The 20,268-nt window shown below is 34.0% G+C and overlaps 2 protein-coding genes across 2 annotated transcripts; both read right to left on the bottom strand.

Annotated features, from left to right (window-relative positions):
* Positions 1-3,585: 3,585 nt before the first annotated feature.
* On the bottom strand, positions 3,586-4,026 carry LOC107426491 (S-protein homolog 1). Its single transcript, XM_016036692.4, has one exon. It carries the CDS (start codon positions 4,024-4,026, stop codon positions 3,586-3,588), a length of 441 nt encoding a protein of 146 aa, XP_015892178.1.
* Positions 4,027-7,552: 3,526 nt separating this feature from the next.
* Positions 7,553-8,047, bottom strand: LOC107426490 (S-protein homolog 1). The gene has a single exon (XM_016036691.4). The coding sequence runs from the start codon at positions 8,025-8,027 to the stop codon at positions 7,587-7,589; it is 441 nt and encodes a 146-aa protein (XP_015892177.2). The 5' UTR covers positions 8,028-8,047; the 3' UTR covers positions 7,553-7,586.
* Positions 8,048-20,268: the final 12,221 nt, after the last annotated feature.

Below are 20,268 nucleotides of genomic sequence, written 5' to 3'. Positions count from 1 at the left end.
TTCAATGGATAGACACAAATTTATTAGCCTCTATTAATTGGAGGTTTAAATTTTTAAGGTAACTTTATTTGCTTAGCTATTAATTTCTTAGGATATGCATGTATGAGGAGGACATATGTTACTAATGCTCATTCTCTCTTTTTTTTTTTTTTTTTTTTTTTTTTTTTTTTTTTTGGGTTTCCTTTTTGAAAAATTATTTAGTAGGTTGGGTTTATCACGTCATTTGTAGATTTTTTTTTTCCTTTTTGAGAAATTCTTTAGTAGGATGGTTTATCACGTAGTTGTAAATTCATTCAATTATATTATATAAATTCACCAAATATGATATATTATTTATTTATTTTTAAAATTCAATATAATTAAATTCAAAATTGGTAAGTTATTTATTAATAATCAAATTCCTTTAATATCTTATCAAACGGAAATCAATTCATTTAATATAAATTTATTAATATGTTTAATTTCCTTAAAAGTAATTACATATTCATTTTAATTCTCAAACAATCTAAAAAAAATACAAATAATGTTTCTTATCATTATTAATTTATTTTAAAGAAATAAAAAATACTACTGTTGCTTTATTAAGCATTTTGGAACAAAAAGATGCATTTGGATGAAATTGATATAACATTATATATACTTATATGCAATGATTGAGATTTAAAAATATATTGGACATTTATATGAGTCTAATACTTTCACTTTATTTTTTTAGAATTTTAGTATTTCATTAAATTTATAAAAAACTCTAATTAAATTTTTGAATCTTAGTACTTGAAGAGATCCAAAAACTAATATGTGAGATTCTAATAGAAAATTCATCAAGACATTTGAATGAGAGATCACTTATATCTATATATATATATATATATATATTATTTTTTATAAACTAATGGCAATGCAAAGAGAAGTATAAAAGAAATATTTCTTTTGTTTTCAAAAATAAAAAAGTTATTCCTCTCAGTTTATCATACTTAGCTCAAAAGTATGTGTTTATGTATATATAGGATGGAATACAAAATACATAATTACATTTTTTTTTAAGGTTTATATGTATATTGGATAAAATATGAAATGCACAACAACGTTTTTAAGGTATTTTCGGATAAAATATTTTTTAAAAGTTTGTTATTTTTTAAAATAAAGTTTAAATAAAGTAAATGATATATATATATATATATATATTGCATATGATAAAGTAAATGATATAATTATTCTTAAGAAGGAAACTAAATATATTAATAAATTGATTAAATAAGGGAATTAATTTGATGATAAATGACTTACCAATTTAAAGTTTAATTATATTAATTTTTAAAAATATAATATGAAGGATATGTCATATATGATGAACTAACATAATATAATTAGACATAATTAGAAGAGTCTACAACTGATGTGATAGACCTATCATATTATTTTAGACCCATCATATTAAATAATTTCTTTTGTTTTGGGGTCTTCTTTAATGTTGGTAATTAGATTCATGACTCTTTAGCCAAAGAAACAAAACGTAAAAAATTCATTATTTGACATTGTTGATTTTTTGTTTTTTTAACTTTACGTTTCTGTTATTATTTTAAATAATATTAGAATTATCAAAATATTTTTCAAATTTATAAACCAAATAATGTGGCAAGTTATGTGACAGTATTTTATCGGTATAATTTTTTTAGATTCACTCATTTATATTTTAATTATATAAAAATGCTAATAAATAATATATTTATATTTGATCAACAAATTTGATAAAAGTTTTAGTACATATAACATTAATATATTATTTTTGTGTAGAATGAAGCTAGGCATCAGGGCGCAAAACAAAATGGAATATTGTTCATCAATCGATCACAAGGTGCATGCCCACTAGCAATTGTTTTTTTTTTTTTTTGTTTTTTTTTTTTTTTTGAGAATACATTATATTTCACTTACACATGATAACATGACTATTAGCATTCCGTTGCACTTAAGAATTTTTTTATTTGACATTGATGAATTCTTTTCCCCCCCTTTTTGATATTACTTTTTTGTAGAATGGAACTAAGACAAAAAGGAAAATATTTCACCCAGTCGATCTTCATGGAGCATTTGACGAACAGCATTCTTGTACAAGACCATTAATTCTTTTATATTTTAGAACAAACAATAAAATAACAAGGAAATAAACTCGAATAGAGGAAGATGAATAACCTTGCTTTTGAAGGCTCTCTTAATTAATTCCATATGCAAAATAATGTTGCATCTCTCATTCTCACATATACATATACATAAATCACATTCCAACATTACAATTAATGATAACCTATAGAAGCATGGATATCAAAAGCAATTAGAATTAACGTAATATATCATATATGTCATGCATATCAGAGGAAATTAATTAGCAACCGAAAGTTAGCTAATTGAAAAACTTCAATTTAGATACGGAGTAAATTAATAGGCTTTTTTTTTTTCAATCATTTATAATAATTTTTCTTTTTTATTTTAAAATCTCGAATGTAAAAATGAATATATTACCAACTAAGCTAATTTGACAAATTTGGTTTTATAAATGCCTAGTATACGTATTTATATATATATATATATATATATATATATAAATGAACAAGTTAAGATATAAACTCAAAAAAGATAAGCAGATTGTAGCAAATTTTTTAAAACAAAGAGAGTTCAATGTTTTTTTGTAACAAATACTCATCGTGACAATGCAAGCTAGTAAATTTTAAGTTGAGATATTTATGCCTATATATATATATATATATTTATGGTATTTATAAATATGGATAAAATCATTAGGGTAATATGCACAAGATCCCTTGAATTACTAAACATTTACAAACAATCCTCTGATATTAAAACAAACCTCCTTAAACCATTAAAACCTTACAAATTAGGAAAAGAAAAAAAAAGTATATATCAAGACAAAACTATCTCTATTAAAAAAAAAAATCTAAAATTTAAAATTACTTAATGCTCACATTGAATAAATTTATTTAATTACTATTAATATTATTTTTTAAAGAAATATTTTTTTAGTATTTCTTATGACTAAATTATTATTTTTAATATTTTTTTGAAGTAAATATTATGTTTAGTTTTTAAATAATAAAAAAGTTCGGATTAGACAAAACAACATGCCTAGGTAGTAATTGATTGACCAAGGCTCATGGGATAGGAAACAATTAAATGAGTTGAGAGCTATCCCATTAGGTAAATAAGTAAATAGTTTATGTGGAGTATAAACTTTTGAAACACATTGAAATGGATTTTACATGCGCATATAAGGTTGTGCATTTGGATTTTGTACCCCTAAGAGTGGTATCAATTTGCTTGTCACGTTGAAACCATTAAATTCCTCTCTTCTTAGTAAATTTTTCTTCTGTCAATTAATTCCTTGGCCAAAGAATAATATACGATCATTAAACCTATATGTTGTGGGGAAAGTGGGTTTAAACGTACCAAAATACCAAAAGCCATACTAACAGAGTATAGAAGTCATTGGGAAGGAATTAAGAGAGTTAGAAATAAAGACCAATTAAATTTATTAATTTATTGTAACTTGTAAATTAGAGCTTTAACAACATTTTACAATCCCTCTTCCCATTTGTGAATTAATTCATCACGGTTTTCAGGAATATTTTTGAGGTAAAATCCATCATCTTTGGCGGTCCAAATACAACTTCTTTCGTCGCATCTGTCTTCTAACCATTGTTTATGCCAATACACGTTGAATGCAGCGTGTTGATGGTCTGTGTGAGTGTCGCACCAGTAAAGAGTGGTTCCAAAGAAGTTAAACTTAAAACTCCAACTAAATTCTTGCCCAACCGCAAGATTATGCTCTCCTAAATCATCATCTTTGGACTTGCAATGTGCAAACAACATCCGACCGGGACTCAATCCATTCACGATGTGCACTTCCCGTCTAGCAGCTTCAAATGGACCATCTTTGGCAGCTTCAGATGAGTTATTCATCATGGCTAGAGCCCACCCTAGGAATAACAAAACATATAGGTTCAAAGCTCTCATTTTTTCAATAATTCGGTAGCTCTGCTTCTCTGTTTTTGAGTTTATGATATTCAATTTTAACTTGCTGATCTATTTGTACTACGCATTCATACGCCCAAATTTGCTAATGGGAGGTTTTCAATTAGGTAGTTTTTTGTTTTTTTGGTAACTTGATTTTCAATTTGGTAGCTTTATGTTGCTTATTAATTTCTTTCGATATATATGCCTTTTCGGGGATAGCCAGCCATATGCAATATTTAAGATTATATAAAAAAACTATTATGGAAGGTAATTACAACTCCACAAGCTAATAATTAAAAAAAAAAAAAAATACCTCCACAGGGAAATAAGCAATTTACTTAAATAAAAAGTAGAACTTAAAAAAAAAACTTGACTTCTTCTGGGGTGAAAAGAATCAGCAATTGTTGTGGAATAAGCGATCTTAACATGGTTTTTCTCAAAAATAAAACAAAGTTTGACATTAAAAAAAAGAAAATATGTATATTTTATTGACAGCCTATCAGATAGAAAATACTTTTGGTAGGATGGTCCTATTTTATGCTTCTCTCATTGAGTGGATTCCACAAATGATGTGAATAGTATGCATTGTAAAATAGGGGTGGTAATTTAAGTTATGACACGGTAATATGTTTCGAAAATGACACAAAACTAGCGGGTTTGAATTTATTATAAATAAGTTTGGGTTAAATTCAAATCAACATGTTTAACACGATTAATAAATATGTCAATTTTGAATTAACCTACTTAACTTGATATTGACCGAAATAGACCAGTTTAATTAAACGCATCGATTTCAAATTGATCCCTTTAATCCAAAATTAACTCAAATTGATCAGTTTAACTAGACGTGTGAATTAATGTATCAATTTAACCCGATATGATTATAACTCATTTAAATTATAACTTTAATATATTAAATTTATCATTAATAAAATTTTAAGTAATACTTTTTTATTAGTAAATAGCAAACTTATTTAAGGTTGTATTATCATTTTTTTATTAATTAAAAATAAAAATATTAAAATTATATTTATTTACTTAAATATAATATGTTTAATATATTTATGGATTTATGAACATCAAAAAATAAAAATTAATATGCCCAAGAATATTAAAGATGTAGAAGATTAAAAACAAAATTATTAATAAAGTTTTTTTATATTATTTTTAGAGAAGTAGTAATAAGTTTATTATGTATATATACATTTACATTTAACTATTATATAAGATTGTTATATTATCATATCATATGTTATATTATTGTAAATTTATAATTTTATTATATGGTTTTACATGTATATTTTAATTTTGAATTAATTAATGACTAAATTATTTTTATTTTATATAAAACAATTAATTTAAACAAGCTAATTTATTTAATTGGATAAATTTCATGTAAACGGGTCAATTTCGTCAATTTTGTGTAAACGGGTCAATTATGTGTAAACGGATCGTGTTGATCTAAATTGACCAATTTAATAAACTGATTATATGAGTCGTGTCGGATTACCTGTTTATTAAACTGATCATGTTTGGGTTGAAAATTTTCGACATGATTAATAAACAGATCGGGCTCGGGGTTGAGCAATTTCAATACAATTAATAAACAGATTGATATGAACACGACACATCAACACGAATTAGCACCCCTACTATAGAATCATCCTACCAAAATTTTCTCTACATGAGTAGTTGCTGGCAATCAAATATAAGAAAAATATTTCTCTAACAACATGAGGTAGATAGAGATACTGATGACAAAAACTCATGGATTAAACTTTTTCATATGGTTAAGGGATAAAAGATATCTTGATCCAAAAAAGAGAAATAATTATTCCACTTGCACTGGAATGCAAGAATAGGGCAAAGAAACGAAAATAGAGGAAAAATAACTCAAACCAAGTATAGAAGTCAGCAGGAGCGGTGAGAATTTAGAGAAAAAAAATGCAAAATTCTTTATTTAGTGTAATTTTATTAAAAAAAAAAAATGGAGCTTTGGCAGCTTCCTTGACAATATTTACCATCCCTGTCCTCATAATTTGAGAACACTCATCACGATTTTTAGAAATGTTTTTTATGTAAGAACCATCATCTTTGGTAATCCAAATATAAGTTTTAAAATTGCATTTAATTATTTTAATCCTGATTTCGGACCTTTTTCAAGCCAAAAACACATTAAACTTGGCATGTTGATGGTCTGTATATATGGGTGTAGCACACTCATCACGATTTTTAGAAATGTTTTTTATGTAAAAACCATCATCTTTGGTAATCCAAATATAAGTTTTAAAATTGCATTTAATTATTTTAATCCTGATTTTGGACCTTTTTCAAGCCAAAAACACATTAAACTTGGCATGTTGATGGTCTGTATATATGGGTGTAGCACCAACAAAGAGTGGTTCCTCAAAAGTTATGTAACAGTCCAGACCACCCGCATGCGATATTGTCTGCTTTGGGCCTAGCCCGCACGGTTTTGTCAAAACGAGTTGCAAGGGAAAGGTATCCACACCCTCTTTTAAGGCATGCTTCGTTTTCCTTTCCAACCGATGTGGGATCTCATAGTTATTCCTAAGTTTCCATGCAATTTCATCTCATACAGCTAGATTAAGGCTATGTTTGGCATGGCTTTTTTTTTTTTTTTTGGGCTTAAAAGCTCTATTGAAAGGCCAAAAGTTCTTTTATAAAAAAAAAATAAAGGTGTTTGGCAAAAATCAATAAATAATTATTGACAAAAAAATAAGCTTTTTTAAACTGTTTTAGAGAAACTCAAAAGTTGGATTTCTCTAAAAAAGCTATTTTCTTTCACCTTATATGGAAATTTAATAAGCATTTAATACAGTTTAATGAGCAGTTAATACAATTTTTTTATTTACAACCAAACACTTATTTTTTAATAAAAGTTATTTTTCAAAAATATCTATTATACAAATCTCTACAAACTAAAGTTCTACTTTCATCAGCTATATCAAACGAACCCTAAGTGTGCCAAGATCAGCATTTTTGAATTTGAAATGGACAAACAACATCCAAACGGCACTTAACCCATAGACGACGTGCAAATGCCATTTGACAAGTGGAAATCCACTTTCGCCACAACATGGGTTACTTGCCATGGCTAGAAATAACACAACATAGAGGTTCGAAGAATAGTATAAACTTTTAAAACACATTGAAATGGATTTTACATGCGCATCGCACATAAGGTTGTGCATTTGGGGTTTGTACCCCTAAGAGTAGTATCAATTTGCTTGTCACGTTGAAACCATTAAATTCTTCTCTTCTTGGTTAATTTTTCTCCTGTCAATTAATTCTTTGGCCAAAGAATAACATACGATCATTAAACCTATATGCTGTAAGCGAACCATATATGCTCTGGAGAAAGTGGGTTTACATTTACCAAAATACCAAATACCATAAGCCATATTAAATAGAGGGGCGAAGAAGAACTTAAACCGAGTATAGAAGTCATGGGGGATGGAATTAAGAGAGTTACAAATACAGACAAATTAAATTTATTAATTTATTAATTTATTAAACTTGTAAATTGGAGCTTCAACTCACAATCCCTCTTCCCATTTATGAATTAATTCATCACGGTTTTCAGGAATGTTTTTAAGGTAAAATCCATCATCTTTGGCGGTCCAAATACAACTTCTTTCGTCGCATCTGTCTTCTAGCCATTTTTTATGCCAATACACGTTGAATGCAGCGTGTTGATGGTCTGTGTGAGTGTAGCACCAGTAAAGAGTGGTTCCAAAGAAGTTAAACCTGAAACTCCAACTAAATTCTTGCCCAACCGCAAGATTATGCTCTCCTAAATCATCATCTTTGGACTTGCAATGTGCAAACAACATCCGACCGGGACTCAATCCATTCACGATGTGCACTTCCCGTCTGGCAGCTTCAAATGGACCATCTTTGGCAGCTTCAGATGAGTTGCTCATCATGGCTAGAGCCCACCCTAGGAATAACAAAACATACAGATTCAAATCTCTCATTGTTTCAATAGTTTGGTAGCTTTTGCTTCTCTTTTTTGAGTTTATGGGATTCATTCTTAACTTGTTCATCTATTTGTACTACGTGTTCATACGCCCAAATTTGCTAAATTGGAGGTTTCCAATTAGGTAGTTTTTTGTTTTTTTGGTAACTGAATTTTCAATTAGGTAGCTTTGCGTTGCTTATTAAATTCTTTTAATATGCGTGCTTGACAGTTATATTACCATAATGTGGTCATTACTCTTTTTCCTTTTCTTTTTTTTGTTATTTTTTTTTTTTAATTTTTTTGGGCCTTCCTAGTGGTGATTACTCTTTCGTCAAAGAAACGGGAAACAAATTTAATTACAAATTTATTTTGACCAAAAATAAAGACTTATTATGAAATTTTTTTTATTTTACATTGTCGAGTTTTAGTCCCAGCAGTTATAAAAGCCGCAGCGAATCCCCACCAACAAATATCAAAAAAATAAAAAAATAAAATTTGTTGATTTTTTTTTTGCTTTTCTTTATTCCATTTCCGTTCTTATTTTTTGTGTAAAATGGAGTTGGGCCTAGGCCCAAAATAAAAAAAGGATAATTGTTCAACCAATCGATGTTCATGGAACATTTGGCAAGCTCATTAGCATTTTGTTGCACTTGCATATTACAGCACCATTAATTATTTCTTATTTTAGCAAATAATAATAATAATAAACAACGATAAGCTGGAATATAGTATGTGAATACATGGACAACCGTTTTTAATCCAATTGCTAAATGAAATTGTATCAAGTTGCAACAAATTAAAAAGTTGAATGTCTAAATCATTATTTCGGAAGTAAAAATATCAAAATGCAATTAATATTATGTTTTTTTAACATTGTTGCAGTTTTTTTCTTTTTGTCCTCTCCCTTATTATTTTGGTTATAGAATGGAAGTTGGGACTAAGGGCCAAAAAAAAAAAAGAAAAAAAAAAAGAAAAAGAAAACAGTTCAATTTGATCTAGAGAATCAAATCAAGTACGTGTAAAACATGGTTGGTCTGTTCTATATATGCATAGGCAAAATACCAAAAAAAAAAAAAAAGGTTTTTCTTAATTAAGAAAGGGAACCATTAGTCAACATATGTTGATTTGTGAATTATACGGAAATTATCACTTTAATTTCAAGGTTCTGCTCTAATTTTTATTTATTCATTTGTATCACATTATCGGATGAAGAATGTAATCCATGATTTGTAAAGGGTTAAAGCCAAAGAGATCAAGAATAACACATTTTTGTTTCTGAAATGAACAAAGCCCTCAACTTGCATGATGGTCGATAGTAATAGGAAGATGGTGGCTGATGTGCATTTGAGTCCTCATCTGCTGGCTGACGATGTGTGTATTTCTTTTTTATTTATTTTTTTTTTAAAATGAGTTGTCAATTTTTTATTGGTTGTACTATATATAGAGCGCATTATTATGGGTATGACCTATTTGAGCAAATTTTGGATACTCCCAAAATACGATGCTCACAAAACACAGCATGTGAAGTCCTGCAATCCAAATGTTTGTTTCTTAAGAGTAACAAATACTCCAAAGAGTATCCGATTTTTTTTTCGACTAGTTGAATATTGATCTTTTAATTTTTTGATACTCAATTATCGTCTTCCATTAGTAAGAGTACATAAAAAAACTATGATGGAAGGCAATTACAACTCCACAAGCTAATAATTATTATCGAAAAAAAAAAAAAAAAAACTCCACAAGTTAATCAGCTATTTACGTGATGAAAGGTAGAACGATACTAAGAAAAGAAAGTATGTACATGAACGCTTACACTTTTTTTTTTTTTTTTTGCTATGCCCCTCAGCATTCTCATATATTTAGGTGGGCCCTACAAATGATATGAGTGGGCCATACAGATGATGTAAGCAGAGCATACAGTAGGACCATCCTACCAAGAATTTCTCTACGTGAGTCGTTGCAGCCCTGGCAATGAAATATTTCTTGAACAACATGATGTAGACAGACGGAGATACTGATGCCAAAAACTCATAGATTATATATTAATATATAGTTAAGGAATAAAAGATCTTGATCTTAAAAATAGAGGTAATTATTCGACTTGCACCGAAAGGCAAAATAGGGAAAATAAATTAAACTAGAGGAAAACAACTTAAAGCAAAGTATATATATATAGGAATGTCTTTGGGAGCTTCCTTCACAATATTTACGATCTTTGTTCCCATTTACAAACCAATTTATCACGATTTGCAGAAATGTTTTTGATGTAAAACCAATCATCTTTGGCAGGTCAAACACAAGTTTGAAAGTTGTGCTTGGTTTCAAGCCACGTCATTGTATTGAATTTGGCATATTGATGGTTTGTACAAGTGTAGTTGTTAGTGTAATATCATTTTTGTTGTTGTCATAAGTTGTTTTATAATGATTAGTTACTGTACTTTCAGTTTTTGATAAAAACACTGTTGTATTAGGTAGTCAAAGTGTCAGGACCCGTCCAAAATTCCCTACTGGAACCCTAGACAAGCCCTGTGTAACACCCCATCCCAAATCGCACCGGAATCCGTGCACGTTGACCGAGGTTGACCGTTGACCAAAGGGGTCAAAAGTTGACTTTTTGACTCGGTGAGAATTTTGAGTTGACTAGGGTACCGTGGCGAAGTGCACGATGCCACGAGTTCGTAGACTGGTAGCACGTCAAAAACGGAGCTACGGTTTGAAAGTTATGGACGAAACAAGTTGCGGTCCAAACTGTCCAAGGGGTGCCGGAGTTGACTTTTTGTTTATGGGGAATTGAGCTTTGACTCATGCATGGTTGTGAAGTGCTCGTCGATACGAGTTCACAGACTAGCGGCACGCCCAAAACGGACATCCGGTTAAAAAGTTATGGACGTTTGAAGTTTACCGGATACCGTATTATTTTAATATTTTTTGGGTCGGTGAACAGTGAAACACCACGTGTCAGTTTCTGATTGGTCCACGTGGCATGAACAGTGTCACGCAGGGGTTTTATTTGTTAAAACACTCGGGGAAGAGAGAGAAAGAGAGAGAGGAGAGAGAAAGAGAGAGAGGAGAGAGAGAGAGAGAGAGTCACCGGCCGCCGGTCATTTTCACGTTTTCCGGCCTAGTTACTGTACACACACCGGCCAGCCAGATTGCCCACCTCATTTCCGGCAAAACCTCCAAATTTCACGCCAAACGGCCGCCGGACGCGCCCGGATCGGACGTCCGAAGTTTGGCGGCGATTTTTCCCCCTCCACCGCCGGCCACCGCGAATCGGCACTGTTCCGGCCATTTTCCGGCCACACGCCCCTGACAGCCTTGATCCTCTCCTCAAGTCCGGCCTACCCACCAAAAATCACGGCCAGCGGACCACCGACGCGCCGGGATCGGAGCGTTTTCCGGCGAGGGGTCGGAAATCTTCAAACGGTGATTTCTCCGCCGTCCGACCTCCGTTTTGCTCACCGTCGGTCCCGTTGGATTTCTCTCCTCACGATCTACAAGTCTGCAAAATTTCACAGCCAACGGCCACCGCACGCACGCGCCGCCGGCGAAATTTCCGCTGTGTTCGACCTCCTGAATCCGAATCCGGCTTCCGTTTCCGCCAATTCGCGACGGTTTGGGAGAATTGCAGAGCCGAAACTCGAAAAGCTTTCCGGCGAGATTCCGACCCCGTCGGGTCCGATCACCGGGAAGTAAGACCGAATCTGTGATCAGCATCACTCGAGCTTCGATTCGGTATATAACTCGTAAATTCTAGATATCGTTTGTGTTTTGACCCCCCGGGTACCGGGTATTATTTACCCGAATAAAATATTAATTTATTTGACTGTCTGTGAATTTTGTTCTAGGAGCACCGGTGAGTCGTAGAATTGATCCCGTAGTGGATCATGGGTTAATTGCGTGCTCCAGGTGAGTGACCCACCTTCAAATTAATTTTGGGGAATTTAATTGATGAATATATTATGTGTGAATTAAATATTTGGAATTTAATTTCTATGTGCCAAATATTTATTGGATTTATTGTAGAATTATTTATGAATTTATTGGATTTAAGAAAATGCGAATTCTACAAATTTATGCCGTGTGGAATTATTTTATGGTTTTGAGGATTTTGAAATTGGTGTGGTTTTAATGGTAAATTGGGCACGATTTGATTTTCAAATATTTCAAAGAAAATATTTGGTTATGTTGCTGATTTCAATTTTTATAAAATATGCCCATGGAATATTATGAGATTTGACTATGATATTTCGAGAATTATTTATGCTTGGAAAAATGTGGATATTTAAATTGATGGATTTGGAAGTTGGTGGATTTGAAAATCGTGGAATTTATGGCATTGATTATAAAGAAATTGTGGAGAATTTCCCGGTTCAAGCGGATGGATTATGCCCGCTATGCTTATGAAAAATGTGAAATTTGTTTTATGATTTAAATTTATGGATTTTATGATTTTTAGATGCACCGTGCACGTACTGGTGTTCTGATTATGTGATATGGTATATGTGATATGGATATTGTGCACACGGATATGATTAGCGCGCAGGTGGGTGTGAGTAGCGCGCAGGTGATATTATGAGGGTGTCCTGTGGATGCCATCGGAGAGGGTGGCCACCCACCATTGGCCGGGACACCAGGTTAGCAGCGGCGCAGTGGGACGCCACGCGACCGTATGCCGGTTTCTTTCTATAACCTCCTGTCTGGCGGTACCTCGGGACGCTGGGTACTGTTGGCGCCACTGGTATATAGTGGGTGCATCAAATGATTTTCAGAACTGTGTTTTAAAAATAAAATGTTTGGAAACTGTATTGGAAAAATAAAATTAATTATTACTGCTTCCGATATTTAATTATTTGATGTCTTGGTTTTCGGGGAATATGAATAAAGGGTTTTATGAAAATGTTTTAAAAGGGGAACCTTTCCAACTGAGAGAATTGTAAGGGTTTTGAGAGAAATTATTATTTTCAAGTAATTATTATTTATACTTATTACTGTGATATTATATGGTATAGTAGTAGGGTCGCTCACTGAGATGATTAGCATCTCACACTCTTAAATTCCGTTCCTCTAGGTTCCAGGTTGTCGGTGTTCATTCGGAGCGGACTTGATCTTCCTCGCTGTTTTACTTCGTGAAGTATCCTGTTCTTCTTTATTGCAGTTGTACTATTTCTTTCATTCTTGTTGTATTTATTATGCACTGGATTACTGTATTTATTTTGAAGTGCTGAAATTTGTGGAACCAACTTGTAGTACTGTGGGAGGAATAAGGGGACAATTTTAGAAGTGTGTTTTCAGTGCAGGTAAATTTGTGGTAAGTAAATCCCTTAGGGGAGGCTCTGCCGGATTTTCCGTTGGAGAGTTCGGTAGGGTTTCCCTGGGATCAGGGCTGTCTAGGGTTCCGGGGAAGGAATTCTGGACGGGTCCTGACACCCTGATCCCAGGGAAACCCTATCGGACTCTCCAATGGAAAATCCGGCAGAATCTCCCCTAAGGGTTGGACTTACGACAAATTTCCTGCACTGAAAACACACTTCTATATACATCCCCTTATTCCTCCCACATTACTACAATTTAATTCCACAAATTTAAAGCACTCCAAAAGAATAACAGGGAATCAATGCAGTATTTAATAAAATGCGTCCAATACAATATACAGAGCATTATACAAATATATGTGGAATTAATACAATGACAAATAAGTAAGCAATACAAGATGAAGAGGAAAAATGGAAGAAATGCTTCTTAGACTTTCGGCAATGAACTGAGATGTTGGGTTCACCCCGGACGATCAATGTCTCCCAACCTGGATCTAGAGGAACAAAATTTAAAAACATGAGATGCTAATCATCTCAGTGAGTGACCATATCTACTGAACACTTTTAATATTAATAATATAACAAATAAAAAAATTTAATTAATACCAACAATTAGATAAATAATAAACAATTGAAAGTAATAATTTCTCTCAAAATCCTCACTATTCACTCCGTTGGAAATGTTTCCTTTTTAAAATATTTTCACAAAACCTGTTATTCGTATTTCCCGAAAACCAAGGGATTAATTAATTTAATAAACAATAGATAAATACCCCAAATATAAATAAAATGTAATAAAATATAATAAATAATTTTTAGAATACTTTAGGGTTTGAAATTTCTATCCGAAAATTTATGCTTGACGCACCACACCATATACCAGTGATGCCCTCTAATACCCAGCGTCCCGAGCACTGACTGGCGGGGAGGTTAAAGAGAGAAACTTGCATACGGTGCTTCGGCGTCCCGACAGCGCCGCTGCTGAAATCGTCATCCCAGCCACGGAGGGGGGCGGCTATGTGCACTATATAAAACTTGCCTGTCCTCGATCCAATCGCAACTCATGGGAGACATAATAACTTGCGCGCTAACCACATATACAGCCAGAACACCGATACTGTATGAGTGCATCTAAATCCAATTATTAAATTTCTTATTACCGTACCGATTTTCCAAAAAATCATCATAGGAAATATAGCAGTTTTCAAATTCACCATCCCACATTTTCCTTTAACATTTTCGGTACGAAAACATCGATAACAGTACACCAATAATTTTTCTCGTAGCACAAAGCCCATCAAATAATATTCCACGGGCATAATTATCAAATTTGAAACCACCAATTTAAACAAATATTTTTCTTAAAATATTTAAACCAATTATGCCCAAAAAATAATATAAAAATCCAGATACAATTAATTTACGAAAATACCTTGCTCATGTGTAATAAATACAATTAAATCACAATAATAAAAATCGGGGATTTCTTAATAACCCAAAAATTCTGTTTAGCACCAATAAACATATACGTACTAATAAAATAATATTTTTTCATAATTATAATTAAATTTCCACCACATGAGCATAATTCCATATATCAATTTAACACCAAATAAATATAATTAATTATCCCAAAATATTTTTAAAGGTTGGTCACTCACCTGGAGCACGCAATTAAACCAAGAACCTCCATGGGATCAATTCCACGACGCATACGTGCTCCTAAAACAACAATATTACACAACTCAAATAAAATAATATTTTATTCGGGTAGATAATATCCGGTACCCGAGTGGTTAAACACAAACGTTAACCAAAATTGACGAGTAATATATCGAATCGAAGCTTGAGTGACAAGGATTACGAATCCGGTCTTACTTCTCGGAGATCGTACCCGAGGTGGCTGGAATCTCGCCGGAAACCTTTTGGCCTTTAGAGCCTCTATTCTCCCAAACCGTAGCGAATTGGAGGAAAAGGATACCGGATTTGGATTCAAGGGGTCGGAATTAGTGGGGAGGGACCGGCGGTGCAACTGGGTACTTGTCGGAACTGGATTTTCCAGCGAGCCGCCGCGGTCACCAGCAACCGTCGCCGGCGATGGCGCGTCCAGTGGCCGATGGCTGAGATTTTTGGGGGTTTTGTAGATTGAGGGGAGAGGGCTCTAACGGGACCGGCGGTGAGGCAAACGGAGGCCGGACGGTGAAGAGATCTAAGTTTGAAGATTTTCGGCCCCTCGTCGGAAAATACTCCGATCTCGGCGCGTCGGAGGTCCGGTGGCCGTGAAATTTGGTGGGTAGACATGAATTCCCACGGGTGAGAGACCGGTCAGGCGCGTGTGGCTTGGGGTGGCTGGAAACTGGGCAAACCAGCGGTGGCTGGTGGTGGAGGGAAAAAATGGCCGTCGTCGAAAAACGCTCCGATCCGGGCGCGACGCCGGTCTGTTGGCCATGAAATTTTGGGGTTTGGCCGAGAATGGGGAGACGCTACCGTCTGGCCGGAAAATTTCTCAACTCCGGTGGCCGGCAATTTTCTCTCTCCCTCTCTCTCTCCTCTCTCTTTTTCTCTCTCTTCCCCCGTCGTTTTGCCAAATAAAAGCCACTGTGGGTGACACTGTTCACCCACATGGACCTCTAAGACGTCGACACGTGGCATCACTGTGCACTTAAGCCAGATATAATAAAATATTACGGTATTCGGAAAACTTCACATGTCCATAACTTTTTAACCAGATGTCCAATTTAAGCGTGCCGTTAGTCTATGAACTCGTATCGACAAGTAATTTACAACCATATGAAAGTCAAAAGCAAAATAATACAACTATAAAAAGTCAACTCCCGGCATCTTTTGGACAGTTTGAATCTTGACTTGTTTTACCCATAACTTTCAAACCGTAGCTCCATTTTAGACGTGCTACTAGTCTACAAACTCGTGCCAATGTGTACTTCGTAACGGTACCTCAGTCAACTTAGAATTCCATCCAAGTCAAAAAGTCAACTTTAACCCCTTCGGTCAACGGTCAATGGTCAAAGTCAACGATCAACGGTCACCCTCGGTCAAAGTTGGAAAATTTCCGTTGTACTTTGGGACGAGGTGTTACACAAAGTATGGTTTGTCTTTTGGCAATATGATTACCACAGTAATAGGTGAAAATTAGGTGGTTTACTGTTTCTGAAAACTTGTGGTTATATGCTATGTCTATAATGAACGAGGGTGTCTAGACCACACCAGTTTAAGCTTCTTTCTCTTTCATTTTTGCGGTGTTTTTTTGTTCTAAAATCCAACAAATGGTATCAGAGCTCTAATGATCTTAGAGGGGCTGTGAGTGAAATAGCAAAAATACAAGAAACCTTCATTCTACCTTTCCTTCCTTTCTAAATGGCTTCAACTCATTTTTCTGCTCCATCACCTCCTATATTTTCTGGAGAAAATTATGCCATGTGTTCTATAAAAATGAAAGCTTACCTTCAAGCTTTTGACTTGTGGGAAGTAGTAGAGACCGAAAAAAAATCCTCCCCCTTTGACAATAAATCCCACTATCGCTCAAATAAAGCAACATAGTGAGGAGGTTGCTAAAAAGTTTAAGGCTTTATCTGCCTTACATGCTGGTGTTTCAGAAGTGATGTTCACCAAAATTATAGCTTGCACTACAGCTAAAGAGGTCTGGGACAAGCTAAAAGAAGAGTTCCAGAGAAGTGCAAGAACAAGATAAATGCAGGTTTTGAACTTAAGGAGGGAGTTCGAAACTTTAAGAATGAAGGATTCTGAGTTAGTAAAAGACTTTATTGACAGACTTATGAAAGTAGTAAACCAGATCAGAATTCTTGGAGAGGAGCTAGGAGATAAAGAGTGGTGGAGAAAGTGCTGGTCAGCTTACTAGAAAAGTTCGAAACAAAGATATCATCCTTGAAGGAGTCAAGAGACCTGAATCATATTTCTTTGTCAGAGCTTGTTAATGCTTTACAAGCAACTGAATAAAGAATATCTATAAGACAAAAAGAAACCTCAGAAAGTGCTTTTTTAGCATTACAAAAAAGTAAGGCTCCAGGAAATAATAATCAAAGGAAGCAGCAAGGTGGAGGAAGTAATATCAAAGGAAAACATGGTGCTGGTACAAGCAGAGAAGGTGAAAGAAAGAAGTTTACGACGTGCTCTTATTGCGAAAAGGACAACCATCCTGAAAAATATTGTTGGTTTAGGCCAAATGTTCAATGTAGAGTTTGCAAACAACTGGGACATATTGAAAAAGTTTGCAAAAACAAAGGAGGACCAATGCAACAAGCACACCAAGTAGAAATTGCTGATGAAGCACGGCAAAGTGAGGAAATGCTGTTTGTTGCTACATGTTATGTAGAAAACGGCAGCAAATAAGCTAGGTTGGTGGATAGTGGTTGCACTCAACATATGACTCATGATGTTGATCTCTTCAAGACCTTGGATAGAAGCTTTGTTTCCAAAGTGCAAATAGAAAATTGAGATTTTATTCAAGTTCAAGGCAAAGGAGAAGTGGCTGTGGAAACTTCAATAGGTACTAAACTCATTTCAAATGTGTTATATGTACACGAAATTAATCAAAGCTTATTAAGTGTGGGACAAATGCTTGAAAATGGATATTTTTTTAATTTTCGAGATAAGTCTTGCATAATATATGATCAACATGGAAGTGAAATTCTATATATTGGAATGAAAGATAAAAGCTTTGTGGTAGAGTGGAACAAGAAGGGTAATAATGTTTTTTTATGCCAAAACTAGTGATGAATCTAAGTTGTGGCATAAAAGACTTGGTCATTTTAACTATGACTCCTTGAATCTAATGCATGAAAAAAAATTGGTGGAGAATATACCTGCTGTTAGCAAAAACCTAGAAGTGTGCGAAGTGTGTCAGCTTGGTAAGCAACAAAGGCTGCCATTTCCTTCGAAAGGCGCTTGGAGAGCCTTTGAAAAGCTTCAGTTAATTCATAATGATGTATATGGACCTATGAATGGGAATTCTATCAACGGTAGTAGATATTTTCTCACTTTCATAGAAGATTTCTCTAGAATGTGCTGGGTATATTTTCTGAAACAAAAATCTGAAGTTGTTGAGCTTATCACCTGCTTTAAAGCCATGGTAGAAAATCAAGTAAAATGTAGCATCAAGGTGATATGATCTGATAATGGGACTGAATATATAGCTCAAAAGTTTGAGTTGAAATGCAAAGAAGCTGGAATTCAACATCAGCTGACCTCTCCATATACTCCTCAGCAAAATGGTGTTAGTGAGAGGAAGAACAGGACTATTATGGAGATGTGTAGATGCTTATTGTTTGAGAAGTAATTACCAAAGAAGTTTTGGGCTGAAATAGTGAACACCTCAGTGTATTTGCTAAATAGATTACCAACTAAAGCATTGGAGTTTAAAACTCCATATGAGGTGTGGTATGGGGTCAAGCCTACTATGGAGCATTTGAAGATATTCGGGAGCATTTGTTATACACATGTTCCTGAAATTAAGAGAGATAAGTTGGATCAAAAAGCTGATATAGGAATTTTTGTTAGTTACAGCAGCACAGCAAAAGGTTACAGAGTATATCATTTGAAAACTAACAAGCTAATTGTTAGTAGGAATGTTAAAGTTGATGAAGCTGCTGTTTAGAATTGGAAAAAAAGTGAAGTTCAAGCCTCAAAAAAGAAGTTTATCCAATAACATGACGAGATTCAGGAGGAGAATGATTCAAATGATGAAGATGCTGCTGGAATCTAAGATACAAGATTCTTGACTGATGTATATGAGAAAAGCATCCGAGGTACAAGACCTCTGACTAATGTATCCGAGATAAGCATCCAAGGTACAAGACCTCTGACTGATGCATCCGGGATAAACATAAGAGGTACAAGACCCTTCACTGATGCATCCGAGAGAAATGTTCGAGATACAAGACCCCTGTCCGATATCCGAAATACAAGACTCATGTTCGATGTCCGAGCTATAAGACCCCTGTCCGATGTCCGAGATACCAAACCCCTGTCCGATGTCTAAGATACAAGACTCCTGTCCAATGTCCAAGCTACAAGACCCCTGTCTGATGTCCGAGATACAAAATCCCTATCCGATATCTGAGCTATAAGACCTCTGTCCGATGTTCGAGGTACAAGACCATTAACTGATGAATATCAAAGATGCAACCTAGCATTGTGTGATCCAATTACTTTCAATGATGCAAATCAGCTTGAGACATGGAGAGAGGCCATGAAAACGGAAATCAATATGATTGGCAAAAACAAAACTTGGGAATTGGTGAACAAACCCCAAGGCAAAAAGGTCATTGGAGTGAAATGGGTCTTTAGGATCAAGGTCAATGCTAATGGTACAATAAATAAGCATAAAGCAAGATTGGTAGTTAAAGGTTATGTGCAGCAACCTGGTATTGATTATGGAGATACGTTTGCACCAGTTGCGAGACATGAAACAATCAGATTTTTACTAGCACTTGCCCCTCAAAAGGGCTGGAAAGCTTACCATTTAGATGTGAAATCTGGATTTCTAAATGGTTACCTGGAGGAAGAAATATATGTTGAACAACCTGAAGGCTTTATTGTTCAAGGAAAGGAAGACAAAGTTTATAAATTGCATAAGGCTCTTTATGGCTTGAAGCAAGCTCTCAGAGCTTGGTATAGCAGAATTGACTCACACCTTGTTGGAAAAGGATTTAAAAGGAGTGAGAATGAGCCTATTTTGTATGTGAAGTCAGGTTCAAATGATGAAAAATTGATTGTTTCTCTATATGTTGATGACTTGTTTGTTACAGGAGGAGATTCACAAAGTGTGTTGGAGTTTAAATCTGAAATGCAAAAGGTGTTTGAAATGTCAGATTTAGGAGTGATGAACTACTTTCTTGGCATGGAGATATATCAATTTAGTCATGGTATTTTCTTATCCCAAAAGAAGTATGCTGTGGAACTACT

This window comes from Ziziphus jujuba, chromosome 9 (genome assembly GCF_031755915.1).
Source record: "Ziziphus jujuba cultivar Dongzao chromosome 9, ASM3175591v1".
NCBI classification, from domain to species: Eukaryota; Viridiplantae; Streptophyta; class Magnoliopsida; order Rosales; family Rhamnaceae; genus Ziziphus; species Ziziphus jujuba.
This window is presented reverse-complemented; position numbering and strand designations above follow the sequence as displayed.